We start from the raw sequence: 20,139 nt of genomic DNA on the forward strand, positions 1-20,139 counted from the left end.
AGGTTGTTGCCAACGTGACTCATGGTGCCACCGGCCCTGCCAATGATTTCTTGGCAGCCACCAGACCCCTCCCCCAAGCATCCCGACATCTTCTACCGACTTTCTTATTTTTTGAAATCTCATTTTCTTTCTCTTCTTCAATTAAGTTTTTAAAACATATTTCTACATTCTTCAATACTATGACACTATTATAATTTTTTTGAAAGATTTTGATGTAAAGAAGTTGGTTCAAGGAATATTATATATCATAATCAAAAGTGCATTTATTAGTCATATTACATATTTACTTGAATAAAAAAATTTTATTTGAATTTTTAAAATGACATTAGAGGATATCTCATTACACCCCTTATGCTCTTATTTATCTGACAAAATTATAATTATGCCCCCTACTTCCATTGATACACATTCGGAAGCACTTTTTTTTTTAAACAAAATATGGTTTTTTCCATAGGTACATCTACGGAAGCATTAAAAATATAGTGAACGTTGGAGAAATTCAAATTAATTCAGTTCACTGAATCTTCTGTAGATGTATCTACGGAACGTGTTTAAAACAGAATGTTCCATAGATGTACCTACGGAACCTTCTGTTATATTTTCAAATCAACTACATTTCACTCCTAAACTCGAATATTTTTAACAAAAATGGAACATCATAGGACATCAAAGTAGTGTAATTTAAAGGAAATGGAATATAGTACACCAAAAAATACATCGTATAAATCATTCAAATAGTGTCAAATACATAATCAAAATAAAGTACATAAATGTAGTCAAAACAAAAACATATATAAAATCACAAGCATCACTATTGTGTGTGTCGAACAATATCCTCCCCCACTTCTCTGCCTCTGGCCCCGCCTTTGCGTCCACCACGCCGTCTGCTGGCTACCCTGCCTCTACCGTCAAGTGTCCCACAGGTCTTAACACCATGTCAACGGTACAAAAATGTTCCATCTGTCACCCTAATGATACCATCCAGTATACGCCTGTCCGCGCCATGTCAGCAATCTCACGACAGCAAGGAAGGACATCGTTAGTGTGGTCTAACTGAGACTGATGAGTCTGCAAGATCTCTTCATGGACTGGTCTGGGAAGTGATTCCACTACAGTGGGGATCATGTATGGGTGTGACACCGTGAAGTACCAAGTGATATACTCATCGATGTAACTCCAGTCTCTCTATGATCTGATCACTCAAGCCTCGTCAAGAACCATGTGACGCTCAAAGTCTGCAAAGACCTCATCTATCTGCCGACGGGTAATGACGATAGGAGCTGAGACAGAAGGGTGGCAAGATATCGTTTGACGGTAGCCAAACTTCCGCATGACGCGCTTCGAAAGATAACGAATAATGTCGGTCGAACTGGCAGCCAACCATCCAGAATATAAGGCAACGTCATCCCACACAACCGTCTCGCGGTGAGTAGCATAATAATCGTATCAGATGTCTTATGCAACCATGCGGTCAAGAGAGTGCCCGTAAGGATCCGACACCTGGTTCCCTCTGAGGGGGATGAAGGCACTAGCACGCGGCATGACCTTAATGTAGGTAGGCACCTTTCCCCAACCAATGATCATGGGGAAGTGCTGTAATATCCAACCCTGTAAAAAACACGGGGATCAAACATTATCACAAATATATAATGAACAACTTTGAGAAAAAGTAGAATGATATAAGATTGTTACGAGTAAGAGGGAACATCCGCTAGCCACAGTCCTTACCTTCCATAAGCATCCCTCTTCGAGTCTATGGTAGTTGTACGCTAGTGTAGCCGTCCCCAATTGTACTCATGGATACATGCGGTATCTGATAAGTACCTCAGGTAAACAAAGTCTGTGTATGAGGAGCTCGTGTCCACAAATAGCTGAGTGCCTAACTAAAATAGGAAGTAACATCTCAGCACCTGCAATCTGTGTATCTCCACCGGTACTGGGTCACCAGTAGCCTGCTGTGCTGCAAGGAGCCCGGCCTCGTACTTCTGCGTCAAGAAGGAAAACCTCACGTGTGCGCCGCAGGTCCTCTCTACCTTCTTAAGCGCGTCCTCAGGATCATCCCCGAGCTACTCAATTAGAGTCTCCCCCGTTTCCTCCTTCGTTAGCCTACCGTGACCAAGGAGGGTACCCCTAATAGGTATATGCAGGAGGCATGCGATGTCGTCAAGAGTGATGGTAATCTCACCATGAGGCAGATGGAATGACGACGTCTCTGGGTGCCACCTGTCCACAAATGCCATCACCATCCCATTATGTATGGTGGAGTAACCAATCTGACAAAGGTCCTTCAGCCCAGAATCTGCGAGGACATCGTAGAACCATGGCTCGGTAGGCTGCACAAGAGAGACAATCTTCCGGCCGTGGTTGTAGAACTTCTGGGGATCCCTACCCTGAAATTTTTCAAAGAAAACACTATTAATAATTCGCAAAGCTAGAAGTAATAAATTTTCACTACGGACAAAAAAGTAATAAGTCTAAGAAATTTTACCTCTCCGTCCCAGACATGTCTGGCTGTATGATCTGCATACCCTTTCAACAAGGATAAATCTGAAGGATCCCCTGGGTAGCCCATAGGCGCCTCATGCAAATCAGCTTTATCGTGCAACATGTCAATAACATCAAGAGGTGGCACGGGAGATCCAGCATCGGCTGGAGGTGACACAGGAGTAGAAGAAGCGACCCGACAACGTCTGCAGGCGGAGGGTGTCTGTGAGGAACCCTCACCATCATCCATCGGTCTCTAGGATAAAGTAGTAGATGTGGAAGACCCCTCTGATGAAACGAATGTATCGGATACATTTGTTGGAACGGATGTACCAGGTACCTCTACTGGAACGAATGTATCAAGTACATCTGCTGGAACGACAAATCCATCTGTCACCTGTGACACTACCTGCATCTGTGCACGTCGCTTGGAGGCATGTTGTGCAACTCTCCCACGTATAAGTCTTTCTAGCTGGTCGGCCATAATGTCTGCATTGTATTATAAATAAAATCGAGTCAGATACAATTTAGTTATAAAAAGAAAAGAAAAAAAAAACAAATTTACCTCTGTAGGTGCATGTACGAAAATCTTCCATAGATATAGCTACGGAAGCACCCAGCATTTCAAAAAACTGGGATTGTTCCGTAGGTGCATCTACATAACAACCTAACATTTCATTTGTTCCGTAGATGCACATACAGAAGGTTCTGAAACTTCAAGGACGCAACAATGGCGTTTGTCACTATTCCAGCCACTATAAACCCTATTTTGGTGACTTGATCGTCCGTTGTACATTTAAAAAAATACCTACATTATCTCTAAACTATGTTTCTAAAACTAATAAATGATTTCTACACCTAAAAGTGTATTCAAACTCTATTACGGAAATAATCTAAAATAACTCGAAATCTCGAAAACTTACCGATTAAATTGAGTTTTGAAGTTGTTGGAATGTGTTGCTCATTGATGCACACGTTAGAGCCGAACTCGAGAGAAAAAAACAACTTTGGTGGAATTTGAATTTTGAGGTTCAGAGAGTTTGAGAGTGTGAAGAAGAAAAGTGAAGAATGAAGGAGGAGAAGAGTCTCACACGAATATAATATCAAATACTTCCGTAGATGCATCGCTGAAAGTCTTCCGTAGATACACCTACGGAACAAATGAATTTTAAAATTAAAAAAAATGTGCTTTCGAAGCTACATCTACTAAAGCAAGACATTTTGACAACACACATGATGAATAAGAGACCCAAGGTTAGAGTTTCTCTATTTTTATTTTACTTGGACTTGTAAAAAATTAGAGTAAATGATATTATAAAGTAAATAAATTTGATGGAATCCATTTATAATAATTTTGTATAGAGAAGTGAATTGAATGGATAAAATCTGAAGCACTGGCCAACAACAAGATTCTTTCTCATGGCAGCATCAGAATCTTCCACCGCGAACCAAATTGCCGTTTTCTGGCATGAAGGTATGCTTAATCATGACACCGGCCATGGAGTTTTCGACACAGGAATCGATCCTGGTTTTCTAGACGTGTTGGAGAAACATCCTGAAAACTCAGACAGGGTCAAAAACATGGTTTCTATCCTCAAAAGAGGTCCTATCTCTCCTCATGTTTCATGGAACCTTGGTCGACATGCTCTCATCCCAGAGCTCCTTTCATTTCACACTCCTGGTACTTTTCACTCTTCTTTTTACTTCATATATCATTTTCTAGTTACAAAACTCGGCACGCACACCTCTGAAAAAAGACGTGTCAAAGACGTGTCTCTGTCAATGTTTGATGTATGTATTTTTATGATGTCTGTGTTTCATAGTTACAAAACAGTCCATGATATACTTTCAAATGTTGTAATTTTTTAGAGTACATAAATGAACTGGTAAAAGCTGATAAACAAGGCGGAAAGACACTTTGCACCGGCACATTCTTAAACCCTGGATCATGGAATGCTGCACTTCTAGCTGCTGGCACAACACTGTCTGCCATGAAGCATTTGCTAGATGGACATGGAAAAGTTGCTTATGCTTTGGTTAGGCCGCCCGGTCATCACGCTCAGCCCTCTCTGGCTGACGGATACTGTTTCCTTAACAACACCGGTCTAGCAATACAGTTAGCTTTAGATTCTGGATGTAAAAAAGTTGCGGTTATAGATATTGATGTTCATTATGGAAATGGCACAGCAGAGGGATTTTATTCGTCTGATAAAGTTCTTACAATCTCTCTTCATATGAACCATGGATCATGGGGTCCGTCTCATCCGCAGAATGGTTCTGTCGATGAGCTTGGTGAAGGAGAAGGTTATGGTTATAACGTTAACATACCTCTACCAAATGGAACTGGGGACAAAGGTTATGTATATGCCTTCAATGAGTTGGTTGTTCCGTCAATCAATAAATTTGAGCCGGATATGATAGTGTTGGTTATAGGACAAGACTCGAGTGCAGTAAGTTGTTCTATTTATCTTTTTTGCTGTTGCTCATTTATAATTTGATTGTGGTTAGCATTCTATGAACTGAAAGTAATTAGGACAAAGGCACATTCACTTACTTTAAACTCTGATTGTGCTTCAGTTTGATCCAAATGGAAGGCAATGCTTGACAATGGAAGGATATAGAGAAATTGGGCGGATAGTTCATGGTCTTGCGAGGAGACACAGCGATGGGCGTGTTCTTATTGTGCAGGAAGGTGGGTATCATGTAACATATTCAGCATATTGTTTACATGCAACACTTGAGGGTCTTCTCAACCTACCACTTCTTCTACTAGAAGATCCTGTTGCCTATTATCCAGAGGATGAGACATTTGCTGTCAAAGTTATAGAAGCCATTAAAAATTATGTAAAAGATAAAATGCCCTTATGGAGAACAGGTTAACTTTTCGGATTATACTTTCTCCAAAACCTAATCCGATTTTTTTAATAAATTGTTTGTGAGAGTTGGATTTAATGAGTTTAATAGAGTTAAAATAGATCTCAAAGTTTAGAGGTACGACAAATTGTCTACTAACGAAATCTGGACGCAGATGGTGGAAGTTGAACTCACGTTTTTGTTGGATACAAATCAACTTTTTAAATAGTCTCGGTGCAAACTATTTAGCAACATCTGAAATGATCTCAAAATAATCCAAACCTTTTGTCTGTGTGAAGTCTTGTGCAACTAGCCTTGTTGCATATGACCAATATACTTTGGACAAATCAGATTGAAACATTAATGTGTTGCTAATGTTCAAAATATGATGTTGTGGACTAGCTACATAGCTCTTTTGAAGTATTATAATTCATTCTGTATAAAATGAGTTCAGCAATGATTATAATCCACTGTCAATCTTAATGAGTTTAACATTTCTATCAAACTAAGTTTTCATCATATTCACAAAATCGAGCTGGTATATGTTTCAATATGAACCATTCAAGGGTATTGCATATATGATATGTCGCACCAGTATCTAAAATTCAAATGCAACTATCAAATTAAGAGTTAAATTCTGGTGCAAAGTTTATACATCTTGCAAATGCAACTATCAATGTCTATTTTTTTCCCTTCACTAAGTTAGTAGCATGCTTAGTTCCTTCCAAAATATTATATTCAAGTAGATTTAACAAGTTTGGTCACGAGTACATTTCCTTCATATATGTAACCTTCATTTGAATTTGAATGTCATATTCTGCTTCAAATTCTTTAATCCCGACATTGTTGGCATATTACAAGCTATGTGTGTTTCCTCGACCAAATCCAAAATTTTGTGGATAACCATGTTTTTATAACAAATTTCATTCGACCCCGCAAGAAATTGAATGATTTGTGACTGCACTCCTTGATATTTTTCATTCAACCCCATAAGACATTGAATGATTTTGTCTTGTGTTTCGAATAATCTTGAATTTTTTGTTGTCAGACACACACATGCATTTGGAAGCAGAATTTGGTCCCTATAATTGCAGTGTCTAAAATTAACTAAGGGAAGAATGCTGGAATCTAAATGATGCAGGAATGCATAATTAACCTGTCTAGATTATTTTCTTTCATAACCTATTGTCAGTGCAATAGTTTTACTTCATTTTTCATAAGTCAAGATTAGTGTACATACAATTTTTTGTGAGATTCAATTTCTTCTTCTAATCTATTCTGCAAGCTCTCAACGACAAAACAAACTGTTTCTCTGATGACGACATTGATCAAACACATTGTATGCAGAATTGAGAAAACCCAAATCAGAATATGTTTTGATAACAATCTGTGCATAGATGGACTTGACATGGATGACAGTATTGGAGAATTTGCATAAGAGTGAGGAGAAAATGGGTTGGTTGAATAGTGAAGCATGTTGAATAGTAGAAATATTACTCAGCAGTGTCACTTATCTTAATTTCATATAACTTAACAATTGCGGAGGTATTCTAACATGTTTTTTTAGTGAAGTTGATTCAATCTTCCACATGGCGTGTCACGTTTTCATGTGACGTGTCACGTTAGCTTCCGTTTGAGGAAGTAGACAGCAGAAACCAAAATTGTGGCAGAAAATTTTAGGAGGACTATTATTCAAATGAAATTTTTATAGAGACTAAAAGTGAAGTTTGTGATATTTTAGGGGGATCACAAACAAATTAACCCTTATTATTTTGATGGTTTTTTGCATGACTGTGGAAATCTGTGTGGACAGGTTAGAGAGTACTCTTCTTCAAATGGGCTTTCAAATTAGCAAATGTGATCCATCTCTGTTTACATTTAACTCTTAGTCATCTTTTGCTTATTTACGGGTTTATGTATTGTATATGGCATAATTCTTACAGGCAATTCAGTTAATCATTTGACCATAATTATTCAGAAGTTTCACAAGCTGGCATTGAATCCTTCCAAATGTATAAGTGACCAGCTACATAGAACATTCCTGCAAGATGTTGGATCTGCGCCTTTCGATGATCCCACCCTATTCAAGTCTGTAGTAAGGACTCTTCAATATGCCAACATTACCATACCTGAACTTAACTACTATGTTAACAAAGTATACTATGTTAACAAGGTATGTTAGTTTTATGAATAGTCCCCTAAATTCTCACTGGCGAGCACCGAAAATCAAGAACGTGGATAAGGAAACTGTTTTCAACAGCGATTTTATTAGAGAATTCGTTTCATATGAATAAAAATTGACTATATATATCTTTTGCCACATAACATGAGGAAAAGTTGAAGTCTTAATGTTTTTTGATTTGTACATTTCAGAGTAAATTATGGCAACAAAAAGAAAAAGAGAAAAATCATTTTCTTGAACTCAATTACTAGGATAGTTTAATGAATTATGTTACTGTGCAACTCAATTGCAAAATTCAATCTTCCTCATAAGATTCTTTTCCGGAGAAATCAGGAACATAGTCACATAACTGCAGCTCAAAGGACAGAAGCTCCAAGGTTGAGTAAATATTATCGTTCTCATCATGATATTTATCACCAGACACAAATTTGTGAATGCTAGAGTCAATCTCAATGGAACTAAAGCCTTGTTTCTTTTGTAAGCCACGTTCTTTCATTGCCCTCCTAAGCTTGCTTGCACCATCCCATTTTCCAACTGCAGCATATATGTTGGACAGAAGCACATAATTTGAATCTCCACCAGGGTACAATTCAACAAGATACTTCATCACTTTTTCAGCCAATTCAACGTTCCCCAGAGTCCTACAAGCTGCAAGCAATGACCCCAACACCACTTCATTAGGCTTCATGGGCATTTTCTCAATGACGTCCCATGCGTTCTCCAATCTCCCCGCTCTACTATAAAGATCAACTAAGCAACCATAATGCTCAATCCTCGGCGAAACTCTACGAGCTCTCTTCATGTCAGCAAAGATTTTCAGTCCGTCGTCAATCAATCCAGCATGACTGCAAGCCGTGAGGGCGCCCGTGTAACTGACTCCATTCGGCTCAAACCCTTCCTTTTTCATTGAATGGAAAAACCTCAGAGCCTCCTCTGCAAGTCCATTTTGAGCAAAACCAACAATGATTGAATTCCACGACACCAAATTCCGCTGAGTCATCCCATCAAACACTTGACGAGCAAGCTCTATGCACCCACATCGAGCATACATGTCTATCAACGAATTGGAAACTCTAACATTATCTCTGAACTCCTTCTTTATCACAAGCCTATGTACCCACAATCCAAGACCGAGTGCACCCAAGTTAGCACAAGCAGCAATGATAGCAATAACAGTCACGTAATCAGGAGCAACACAAGCAATCTGCATTTCTCTAAAACACTCAAGAGCTTGTTCATAACAATCTCTTTTCACAAACCCACCAATAAGCACAGTCCAAGAAACAGCATTCTTGGTAGGCAATTTATCAAACAGGTTGAGTGCATTTTCAATATCACCATGCTTCATATACCCATCAAGCATAGTGTTCCAAGAAACCAAATTTCTGCCACCCATTTTATCAAAAACCAACCTAGCGGAATCCAGAAGACCAGATTTAGCGTACATGTCAATCAACGCAGTACCCACCTTTACATCGTTTATGGCAAAACCGTATTTGAAAGCCTGTGCGTGTATGGTAGCTCCAAAGGAAATTATGGTTTGGGAGGGATAGTGTGCGCACGCAGAGAGGAGAGTGACGAGAGTGATGTTATTGGGTTCAACTTGAGCTTCTCTCATGCGGGTGAATTCGGAAGCTGCTAGGAGTAAATGGCCGTTTTTGCAGTGGTGAGAAATGGAGGATGTCCATGCTACGGTTGGGTCGTTGGTGGGTTTATGATTTAGAGAGATGGAGTTAAAGTGAGAGAAGGTGGAGTGAGGTTTTTGATTGGGAAGATGAATGGGTGAATGTTTTTTTGGAGGATGAGAGTGTTGTGTTGGGGTAACACTGCACGTAGTAAGGATCATTCTTTGGAGCGGTAATTTTGAGAAACTATCAATTCTTGCTAAGAAAAGAAAATGATAAGCATTTTTATTGAGTAAGCTTTATCTTTGACAGACGTCATTATCATAACATTAAGACCTTCAAGAAATAACAAAAATAAGAAACCACAGTGCTTGAGAAGGATGTTATGAGTCGGCGAGATGTTGTGCTTAGGAGTAGAATTCTGACTGTTGGCCCTTCCATCGTTGGAGTGAATATGATCTTTTCTTATCATAAGTTCGTCTCGGTCGTTTAGGCATTAATGCGGTAGCAGTCTGGAATTGCCGTTTCTACTGGACCTGTCATAGCTGCACATTCCTGGTTCGGCTCAGCTTATCGAATTGTCAGTTTCTTGCATCCCTCAATGTCTATATCGGAATTTTTTAAGCTTTTTGTGGTTCTAGCTTAGGATTCGCTTTTGCTGGATATGCCGGAATCCTTCATTGTAGCACAGTTGATGTGTCTGTTTGATAGTTACTGGTATAGGTGGGCATGGTTTTTGCTTTTCTGTTAGTTGCTGTTATTAATTGGGGTATCACATGTTAATACAATAATCAAACGTGTACAATATGAATCTCACAAGAAACTTATGTTATCCTTTTATAAATATAGCTTGCCTTGTAAATTGTACTGCAGGTTCATTACTGTCAAACAGAATTTGTGTTTTTTGTGTAGGCTACAAACAAGACCAAAACAGCGTTTATCTACATCTTGGTATAGTACTCTGCAGTATTTCAACTCAAAAAAACAAAAAAAACAAAAAAAAACAAAAAACAAACATGAGGAATCCATGTCAATTTTAACAAGAACACATAAACAAGAACCACAAAAATCTTGTCAAATCAACTCTGAATCATCTAGCATCTGCAGAAGTGAAAGAGTCAGCAAATCCAGTAGGCCTCACTGCAATACTTCCTTTACTGTCTTCAAGACTAGCAGAAGTACTACTATAACTAAACTCACTGTTTTCTGCATCCTTCCAAATTTTCAACATTTGAGGAAGTGGTCGAGTGTCGTCAACGCCAGAATAGGAATCGTCGAATTCATTGGAAACCGGTCGCCATTTCTCCACTAAGGCTGATAGTACGTTGACAGCATGACTCATATCTGGCCTATGGTATGCTTCCCTAGCAGTGCAATGTCCAGCAAGTTCTGCTACAATAGTTATGCTTTCACATGTTTCTTCGACTTGTTCCAAAGCTGGATCAATAGCAGCCATAAGCTTTTCATTGTTTGATTTAACTCGCCAAAACCATTCTGCCAAGTATCGGATTTCCTCTGACCGGCTCTCATCAAGGGCCGTTAGCCCGGTTAGAAGTTCCATTAACACGACACCATAGCTGAATACATCAACTTTTGTGGTGATTTTTCCCATCACTGAAACATATTAAGACAAACAAACATTGAGATACCACTATGATTCAATTTCTACAACTATTTCATGTTATAACTTAGAAGGATGAAAAACTTAAAGCAAGGTCATACCTGCATATTCCGGGGCTAAGTAACCAAAAGTCCCAGCAAGTTTTGTTACTACAGATTTTTCACCATTTGGGGCAAGCTTCACGAGACCAAAATCCGAAACTTTTGCACGAAAATCGTCACCGAGTAGAATATTAGAAGACTTGAGATCTCTGTGAATAAAGGTTTCGCGAGTAAGGCCGTGAAGATATTCCATCGCTCTAGCAACATCTAGTGCTATTACAAGCCTTTGTGACCAAGACAAAGGCTTTAAGTCCAATTTTTTCCAATGAAAAAGATGCTGACTAAGAGCACCAAGCGGCATATATTCATAAACTAAAAGTCTTTCATTTCCTTCAATGGAATGCCCCAAAAGAGATACCAAATGTCGATGACGAACCTTAGAAAGAACATCTATTTCAGCTTGAAACTCTTCCACTGCCTTATTTCCGATAGTTCCATTCTCCATTCTCTTTACTGCTATCTTGGTTCCATCTTCTAATTCCCCTTTGTAAACTGTTCCAAATCCACCACGGCCTAGCTCATTTTCCGATGCAAAATCGTTAGTAACCTTGCGTAGCACTTGCACCGATATGACCTGGTTTCCAACCTCAATTAAGTGAGAGTTTTTAGTTTCGCCACTTAAGTTAGTCAGAGAACTTGTCCCGGATTTTTCTGTTAAGCTTCCAGTGTTATTGCTTGAAACCGTAATTTTAACTCCATTGTATGGATCAGATGAATCTCGAGGGTGAACCACAATGGAACTCGGAGCATCCAATGAGTTTTTATCCTTCTTAAAGAAACATAAAAAGAGATAAACAATAAAACAAACTACAACTGCAAACACTGCAACTCCAACCAATGTTGCTACTGTCTTGAATATTCTGTGATGTGAGCTTGGAACTAGCTGATTATATGAAGACGGAGAGCGAGTATGGTTGTTTTCATAACTCGGGCTGCTATTAACAGGACGAACACTCCCTCCAGTTTGATTATAAAGAAAAGGGTTACCGTCCGTAATAACCTTCACACCATCACGAAAAATCGGCAAAGGAGATTCAATATTATTGTCACTCAAATCCAACAATCTCAAGGATTTCAATTGAGTAAACTCGCTGGGAACTACGCCAGATATATTATTTCCAGCAAGCCTAATTTCGAGAAGTGATTCTAACTTAGCAAGTGAAGGACTTAAACTACCATTAAGCTTATGTCTTGGTAGATTAATTAAAGATACCTCAGAGGAATTGCAGCTCAATCCAAACCATGGTCCTGTGCTACTTGTGCACGGTTTATTACCCGACCAATCGGAAATTAGAAACGATGGATAATTCAGATTATCCAGAAAATCCAACAGTGATGTAACTTGTTGAGAACATTCTAGTCCAGGCTCAGTTTGGCAAAAGAGATTATCATCATAAGTAAAGTTTGCAGCTTTAAACTTCGGTATTGGACCCATTAGCATGTTATTGTTCAAAACAAGTAACTCGAGGTTCATTTCTGCTAAAGATTGCGGAATCAACCCAACAAACTGATTACTGTTAAGGTTGAGTTCCTTCAAGGCAGTGAGATTTCCAATGTTCTTCGGAATCGTACCTGAAAACTTGTTTCCGTGCAGCCAAATCTGCGTTAAGAAAACCATCGAAGCAATAACATCAATAGAACCTGTAAAACCGCCTTCTCGTTCTTGATTATTCAACCACAGAACCTGAATTGAAGATTGAGAAAAAGTAGCTGGAATCGTACCCGAAAGTTTGTTGTTTGAAAGCCTAAGATTTGTGAGAGATGGCAATGTGCCTAGAAAATCAGGCAAAGATCCAACCAGATTACAATGAACCAAAGAAAGATTAGTTAACTGAACCGATTTTTCCAAATCCGAAGGAAATAGCCAACCATTAGTACTCACATTGAGTTGATTTTCTTCCAAAGACAAAACCCTGAGGCTTGTCAATCCATTGAAGAAATCAAATGGAATAGCATCAAATGAATTGTAATCCAAGAAAGCGAATTCCAGTTTTGACAAGCCACTAAAACTCGGTAAAATCCCGGTGAGATTGTTGCGTTGAAGACCTAAATTGTAGAGTTCTGTGAGTTGGTTAAAGCTTTGAGGCAATGTTCCTCTAAGACCAAGATTCTTAGCTTGAATCTGAGTGACTCTATCTTCAGAACAGAAGACATAAGGCCATGAAGGAGGACCACATGGATCATTATTTCCTTTCTCTGGCCATTTCAAAAGCTCTGGATTCTCTAATCCTTTTCTAAAATCATTCAAAACTTTGAAATCATTAGGGTTTGTTGCAGCATAACATAGTGTAAATGTAATGATTGAACAAAAACATATCAACTTAGAAAGTTTTTCAATGAACATAACTCCTATGAATGGTTTAAAACAAAAGAATCCAACATTAACAAGGAAGAAGTTTCCTAGTAAAATCAAAACCTTGTATATATGATAAATTTGAGTGTCTGGTTTGTATGAACAAGATGAGACATTGTAGAAAGAAAGAAGTTGAAGATAGTGTAAAAATGAGTGCTAGTGCTAGGCCTAGCTAGGTAGTTATTGTTACCTAAAGAGAGTTTTGCTTTAAGGAGAAAATGTTGAATGGAATGAAATTGATGAAATGGGAAAAAGACAACAAGAGGATGTAATTGTGGAGTATCTCTTTTGCAATTTTCTTTTTTTCAGTTTAGTACACCATGACTGTGGCTAAAGAAACCTTCTTTTTGCTTTCAATATTTTTATCAATAGATATAATTATGGGTTAAATATGTTTTTCGTCCCTATAAATATCTCAATTTTGGCTTTTAGTCCCTATAAAAAAATATATTGACTTTTAGTCCCTATAAAATTACTTTTGCACTCACTTTTGGTCCCTGTACAGGGACTAAAACTGAGTACAAAAGTAATTTTATAGGAACTAAAAGTCAATATTTTTTTTATAGGGACTAAAAGCCATTTTGGGTAATTTTATAGGGACCAAAAATATATTTAATCCTATAATTATTCCATTAAGTTTTTTTTTCTTCCAAACTATGCATGTTGGTAAAATATGATACTCCCTCTGTTTTTTTCTTCCAAATGTATTTATGAAATACTTTATTAAATACAGAATTAATAAAATATTTTAGTAAATTTAATATGTTTTATCATTAAAATTAATTCAATTTTTTTTAATTGTGTACAACTCAGATGGAATAAATAAAATAAAATGAGGCAAAAAAAATTATTACTTTCTCCAATTGTTAGTATAAGAATAATTTCACTTTTAAATACATTATATACATATATATATATATATATATATATATATATATATATATATATATATATATATATATATATATATATATATATATATATATATATATATATATATATATATATATATATATATATATATATATATATATATATATATTGATTATCCAATATATTTCCGATTTTATTTCTCATTTGAATTCTAAAGACACTTTCGATATTTCAATTCCAAAATTAACCCGCTGAAATTTATTTTTTAGGCAAAACAAAATAAAAAGTACAAAAAATTATATCAAATATTAAAGGTGAGTAATATTTTAGGATTGGAAGAATTGAGTGATTGGCTGTGTGATTTTTTGCATTTTAAAAAATAGGGTGCGGGTGAATGAAAGATGAAAAGGAAAGGTTAACAATAATTTTGTCGCATCGTCTGAGATAACAAGTGGATGATATTCTTCCATTTGGGTCTTCCTTTGGGATATTTTATAGTATAAAATAAAAATTGTGGTCCAAGGAGACATTTTGTACTTTTGAGGCGTAACATCAGCAACAAAATCATTGTCCTGCTTTCATTCCACTACTTTAAATAAAGTTTAGGACGAATGTATATGACATGATTAAACAAAAGGATAATTAGAAAATTTTAAAGAATTTAAGATTTTAAGTAATTTAAATAATTTAATTAAAATTGATTTATTTTAATTTTTGAATCATTTTATAAAATTTAAAAGTCCTAGATCAAATTTAATTTGAAAAATAAAGATAAATGTAAAATTTTCAATGCACTTTAAGAAATAAGGATCGATTTAAAAACTAGTATTTTTTTGAAAACCATAATAGTCAATTTGAAAATTTTAAAAAATATGAGGGTCAACTTGTAAATTTTAAGAGATTAATTATAATCGGTCACACATTTATAATGTATAGAGTAAGAGAGGAAAATTTCAAATTCATTACTTTTATAATGTGTTTGAATGAAAGATTTTAATGAGAAAAAATATTTTTTAAAATATTTTTAAATAATTTGACAAAAATCTATTATCTAAATTAAAAAATGTTAATTTTTTACAAGGATTTAGTTGACACTGCTAACCCTTCATTGATTCACATTGACATTGATGCTATGAGAAGAGGAGCTCAACTTCAAAATCACCAACCAGAGTCTCTTATAGCTCCTGTTTCAGACCTTGAAATTTTGGCTGCTTTGAAGAGTATAGGGGAGAACAAGGCACCAGGTATGGATGGATACACTTCTAAATTATTCAAAGATGCTTGGTCTGTCATAGGTACTGATATAAAGGCTGCTATTCATGATTTCTTTGAGAGCAATAGAATGTATATAGTTGTAAACTATGCATTGGTTACTCTAATTCCCAAAACATCTAATGCTAAGAATATGAGAGATCTTAGGCCTATTGTTAGTTGTACCACCCTTTATAAAATCATCTCCAAGATCCTTACCAATAGGCTTAGCAAAGTGATTAGCAGTGTGGTAGACTATAGCCAATCTGCCTTTATTCCTGGTAAAGTTATACAAGATAATATTATCATTGCTCAAGAGCTTATTAGAGGATATAATAGAAAAGATATATCCCCTAGATGTACCATCCAATTAGATATCAAGAAAGCCTATGACACTTTAGAATGGAGAGCCCTTGAAGACATCATGAGAGAAATTAATTTCCCCCAAAAGTTCATTACATGGACCATGGTATGTGTCCAAACTGTATCCTATAGATATAACCTGAATGGTCACTACAGTGGGATTTTGCAAGCTAAGAGGGGCCTTAAACAAGGTGACCCTATATTACCTATGCTTTTTGTGTTGGTTATGGAATACCTCCATAGGTGCCTCAGGAAACTTCATGACAACCCTGATTTTAACTATCATCCAAAATGTGAAAAGATAGGCATAACTAACATTTGTTTTGTTGATGATTTGATGCTTTTCACAAAGGGAGATGAGGGATCTGTGACTCTCATGATGAACATTATCAATAGTTTTTCTGCAGCAACTGGCCTAAAGGCTAGTCCAACTAAATGTAAGGTTTATTTTGGTGGTGCGGATGAGAATGTGCAACAGAGATTCTAACTATTACTGGATTTATGGTTGGCATCCTTCCTTTCAAGTACTTAGGGATACCTCTGATTAGTAGGAAGTTAACTGTTAATTTGTGCAGGCCTCTCATTGATAAAATTGTATCCAAAATTACTCATTGGACTGCTAAGTTACTGGGCTATGCAGGTAAGCAGCAGTTGGTGAAAAGTGTCTTATTTGCTGTCACCAATTATTGGATGCAGGTGATCTCCATGCCCAAATGTGTGATTAATCACATTGAGGCTGTGTGCGAGAGTTTTGTGGGGAGTGCGGGTGCTGCAGTAACTAGAAGGGCACCTGTAGCTTGGGACAAGATGTGTGATCCAAAAAATGCAGGGGGTCTAAACATCACCTTTTTAAGAGAGTGGAATAAGGCTACTGTAGGCAAGTTGTTGTGGAACATTCAGTCAAAAGATGATAAGCTTTGGGTGAAATGGATCAATATCTACTATCTCAAAAATCAGGATTTCCTACTATGGAAGCCCAGGGCTGTAAGTTTTGGATTAATTAAAAGTCTATGTGCTTGCGGGGAAGTGATTACTCAAACAGAATATTGGAGTGAAGTTATGCAGACTGGTGTGTATAGAACCACAAAGATGTATCAATGTCTGCGTGGGGAGAAACAACAGGTGACTTGGAGGAAGGTGTTGTACCAAAATATGGCTAGACCAAGGGCACAATTTCCCCTATGGATGACTCTTATGGAAAGGATTAGCACCAAGACAAGGATCCAACTATTTGGTATCATCATTGATCTATGTTGTGTTTTTTGTACTGAACAAGAAACAGTAGATCGTCTTTACTTTGGGTGCAGCTGGACAAAGAACATGTGGACTCGCGTGTTACATTTGATTGGCTACCAAAGAACACCGTGTCTGTGGCATCAGGAAAAAGCTTGGCTATCCATGGAAACTAGCAAGAAAGGGTGGAGACGACAGATCTTAAGGTGGCTGCAGCAGAAATGATCTATGCTATCTGGAAAAACCACAACTCTATTGTCTTTGGTAGTGAGAGTATAGATAATCATGTGGTTAACAAAGTTAAATTTATTGTTTACACTAGATGCTCTAGAAATAGAACAGTTAGCACACACTTTGATGAACATACTCTTTGCATAGAGTAATTTGATTGCTAGATACCTGGATCCTTTGATTGGTTTGTACCTCAACTGTTTTTGGCAATAAAATTGTATTTGTTCCAAAAAAAAAGTGAAAATTTGTTAAACTTAAGTGAATTTATAAGGATTTTTTTCAAGTTCAAATTAAGAATTTTATATTTGGTTATTTCAATAAATTTACATGAATTTTGATATTTTTTATTTGAATAAATTTACACGAGTCTTAAGCAAGAGATGGTGGATGTGAGGTCGGTTAATATTTATCTGGGCTTATAGTTTTTTTTGGTGTTATTGCATGGTGAAATACTTTTAGTTAAACCAATAAATATTCGTCGTGACTGCCTTTATTTTCTTTTTTTATTTGCTTGTTGATATTTCTACTTGTTACGTGCATTGTGTTGAGTCCAAAGTTCATTTCTCTGAAAATTGGTTGACATCTGAATTTGTGCTCGGAAGCTTTATTGGACGTATTTAAGCAACATGCTCGTCCAAGGGTGTGCTCCTTTTCCATGTACCCAAGTTTAAACTCAGTTTGAGGCCGATGTAACAGGGACTCACCTCTTGCACTTTCGAGTGACTAGCTACCAATAAGGGGTGAGTCTTAGTCACCATTTTGTTTTTTGGTCATTTGACTTTGTCTCTGCGACTTTGTTGTAGGGTTTTGATTGCTTTAGTCGTACATTGACGATGTTGATTGCAAAAAGGGTGTAGTCTGCCACACATGTCTCTTTTGTCTGCACTTTTTCGCAGGGTGGGCCAAGGGTTTAGGCATGCATTCTTTAATATGCATGCCCCTTCGCGTACCGTTATTTTGCGAGTACTGCATTAACATAATTATTTTTTTGCATTTTTAGGCTTTAGCAGTGAAGTACGTGTCGGGCCGTCCTGCGTCGCACTCATTTTTTTAAGGGTGAGCTAAGGTTTTAGGCCCTCAGTCTCAACTATGCCCGCCCCTTTCCTTTTTTACGGGCTTTTGTACGATGGGTCTAAACAGGGCGAGCATGCTCGTTTATCACCCTTAACAACACTCCTTAGTCATGCACATCCTTTGTGTTCATAAAATAGAACTTTGGCGAAAACTTTATTTACTGCCTTGTAAGAGATATTAGATATTTATACGGAACATATTTTACACATGTGGAACAAAGATACTTTATTGAGAGAGGCAGTGTTGACCCCCATTGCGCTCTCATTACATTTCCTGTCCCTTTCACGTTTCAAGACTTTACGTATCCTCAGGGATCCAGAAACACTGATGCATATTGTCCCTAATTTGTCATGGACTTTATGATACGTCACCTTTGGCGACGCTTAGTGCATATATGGTTTTCTTAGGAGATCCTTTTTCCTAGTAAGGGAATCATTTCTTGTTTTCTTTATTTCTTTTTTGCGCATATTTTCAACTCCCTTTCTGAATGTACTAGGTGAGCCTCTAATTCTTGATCATCTCTTTGGTTGCACCCTTCAAGTGGACACATTCATCTGTGTTTTGGCCATGACTCTTATGGAAACAGAAAAATCTCGTTTGGTCAATCTTAGTAGACTCCTTTATTGGATATGGTTTTTTATTCCAGCATCCCTAAAGTCGGCATTTGCACACTCTTATAAAACTCCCCCTTCAAGTATTCAATGGATTATAGGATGAGAACCTGACCCAATGTCCCCTATCTCCATCGTCCTGGCGAAGGTTATTATATTCCTCTTATATTCGATTGTATACTAGGCTTCCTGCTCCTTGGCTTTTCTTCACCTTTTTGGCCAGAAGTTCTTCTTCATAATTGATGTAGGGATGAACCCTAGTTAGAATATTGTTTCAACTACATGTTTCTTCTAGCCCTGGCTTCTTGTGGAATATGCATTATAATGTCAATCCATTTTTGAAGATCTAACACTTGAATTCATCGTGTACTCCCGTCCTTTATTTTTGTTGAATCCCGTTAAGCATAAGTATCATGGTGGAATGCCACTTTCGAGTAATGGATTAAGCAGTAAAAGAGTCACTTAGTTCCTTCTAGGAGTTTATGCTTCCGTCAAGGAGGGTTTCACGTCCCTAGAATGTGGTAGTAGTCAAGTTTAGTGTCTATATGCTCGATATGCTCCTTTCGATCTCCTGGGTTGTCATACTTGCCCAATTTTGATGATCTCTCGTGGAATTTTGGGATCCATCTATTAAGGATGCGCTTTGAGAACAAATTCCCTTTCCTCTAAGGAGTCTTTGCTTCGACACCACACCTTTCATCTGTTAAGGAGTAGCTTGACAACGAATGGTGGGGACGAATGATCTTCGGAGGGGTGTGATTCCTTCCTTTTCCATCTGATGCTCATGGAAGGGTATGATGTTTTCGATGTCTCGTGTGATCTGAGGCTCTAGGGACTACTCCTGCATGGAGAGATTGCGTCGATAAATATTGATTTTAGCTAAACTCCTTGATCGTCGTGCGAGTGCACCTTGTGTACAAAATGGAATCTAGATGGAGCATAGTATAAAATTTCTTTGGTTTAGAGTACTCTTTCAGCCAAAGAGTGTGAATTATGTTGTTGCACCAGATTATAGATATTGTTAAGCATGTCGTTAGCTACTTGGATGCCTAGATTAACTTGAAGTTGTTGGAGGCTTTGAAGTCTCTCTTGTTAGGGAATCATCGGTTGCACTGGAGGTTGTGTCGAAGTCTGGATTTGGAGTGGTTTGCTAAAATATAAAAAAATAGGAGGACTTGGAACATGCCTTGGTCGATTGTCGCAAGGGCTAGATTTTTCCATGGACAAGCAGAATGAGAATTCACGAAGATAGGATCATCCTCGATTATAAGAGGAAACAAACTC

At 37.3% G+C, this 20,139-nt stretch overlaps 4 protein-coding genes across 5 annotated transcripts; 1 reads left to right on the forward strand and 3 right to left on the reverse strand.

Moving 5' to 3' along the window:
• Window positions 1-1,455: 1,455 nt before the first annotated feature.
• LOC131651037 (protein MAIN-LIKE 1-like) lies at window positions 1,456-2,734 on the reverse strand. The gene is made up of 4 exons (XM_058920719.1): window positions 2,489-2,734; window positions 2,111-2,390; window positions 1,825-1,883; window positions 1,456-1,608 (listed from the first exon to the last, which is right to left on the reverse strand). Exons 1-4 carry the CDS (start codon window positions 2,732-2,734, stop codon window positions 1,456-1,458), a joined length of 738 nt encoding a protein of 245 aa, XP_058776702.1.
• Window positions 2,735-3,832: 1,098 nt separating this feature from the next.
• Window positions 3,833-5,908, forward strand: LOC131647874 (histone deacetylase 8). The gene is made up of 3 exons (XM_058917691.1): window positions 3,833-4,165; window positions 4,354-4,934; window positions 5,062-5,908. The coding sequence occupies exons 1-3, from the start codon at window positions 3,904-3,906 to the stop codon at window positions 5,362-5,364; spliced, it is 1,146 nt and encodes a 381-aa protein (XP_058773674.1). The 5' UTR covers window positions 3,833-3,903; the 3' UTR covers window positions 5,365-5,908.
• Window positions 5,909-7,620: 1,712 nt separating this feature from the next.
• On the reverse strand, window positions 7,621-9,503 carry LOC131653518 (pentatricopeptide repeat-containing protein At1g05750, chloroplastic). The gene has a single exon (XM_058923682.1). The coding sequence runs from the start codon at window positions 9,363-9,365 to the stop codon at window positions 7,815-7,817; it is 1,551 nt and encodes a 516-aa protein (XP_058779665.1). The 5' UTR covers window positions 9,366-9,503; the 3' UTR covers window positions 7,621-7,814.
• A 489-nt stretch (window positions 9,504-9,992) lies between these two features.
• Window positions 9,993-13,575, reverse strand: LOC131653517 (receptor protein kinase TMK1-like). Of its 2 annotated transcripts, XM_058923681.1 has the most exons (3): window positions 12,749-12,886; window positions 10,867-12,639; window positions 10,053-10,758 (listed from the first exon to the last, which is right to left on the reverse strand). In XM_058923681.1, exons 2-3 carry the CDS (start codon window positions 12,482-12,484, stop codon window positions 10,235-10,237), a joined length of 2,142 nt encoding a protein of 713 aa, XP_058779664.1. In that variant the 5' UTR covers window positions 12,485-12,639; window positions 12,749-12,886; the 3' UTR covers window positions 10,053-10,234. The 2 variants fall into 2 exon arrangements, with proteins under 2 accessions (XP_058779663.1, XP_058779664.1); XM_058923680.1 differs by having other exon boundaries at window positions 9,993-10,758; window positions 10,867-13,575.
• Between the last annotated feature and the right edge of the window lie 6,564 nt (window positions 13,576-20,139).

Source organism: Vicia villosa, linkage group LG2 (assembly GCF_029867415.1).
Source record: "Vicia villosa cultivar HV-30 ecotype Madison, WI linkage group LG2, Vvil1.0, whole genome shotgun sequence".
NCBI lineage: Eukaryota > Viridiplantae > Streptophyta > Magnoliopsida > Fabales > Fabaceae > Vicia > Vicia villosa.

Coding starts and splice junctions, on each gene's coding strand:
- LOC131653518 (XM_058923682.1), bottom strand. CDS start 9,365: ATGATCCTTACTACGTGCAGTGTTACCCCAACACAACACTCTCATCCT.
- LOC131651037 (XM_058920719.1), bottom strand. CDS start 2,734: ATGGATGATGGTGAGGGTTCCTCACAGACACCCTCCGCCTGCAGACGT. Junction 2,391..2,488: donor GACATGTCTGGGACGGAGAG/GTAAAATTTCTT, acceptor GAAAAATTTCAG/GGTAGGGATCCCCAGAAGTT. Junction 1,609..1,824: donor ACAGACTTTGTTTACCTGAG/GTACTTATCAGA, acceptor TGTTTTTTACAG/GGTTGGATATTACAGCACTT.
- LOC131653517 (XM_058923680.1), bottom strand. CDS start 13,210: ATGTTCATTGAAAAACTTTCTAAGTTGATATGTTTTTGTTCAATCATT. Junction 10,759..10,866: donor CTTAGCCCCGGAATATGCAG/GTATGACCTTGC, acceptor AATATGTTTCAG/TGATGGGAAAAATCACCACA.
- LOC131647874 (XM_058917691.1), top strand. CDS start 3,904: ATGGCAGCATCAGAATCTTCCACCGCGAACCAAATTGCCGTTTTCTGG. Junction 4,166..4,353: donor CCTTTCATTTCACACTCCTG/GTACTTTTCACT, acceptor GTAATTTTTTAG/AGTACATAAATGAACTGGTA. Junction 4,935..5,061: donor TAGGACAAGACTCGAGTGCA/GTAAGTTGTTCT, acceptor ATTGTGCTTCAG/TTTGATCCAAATGGAAGGCA.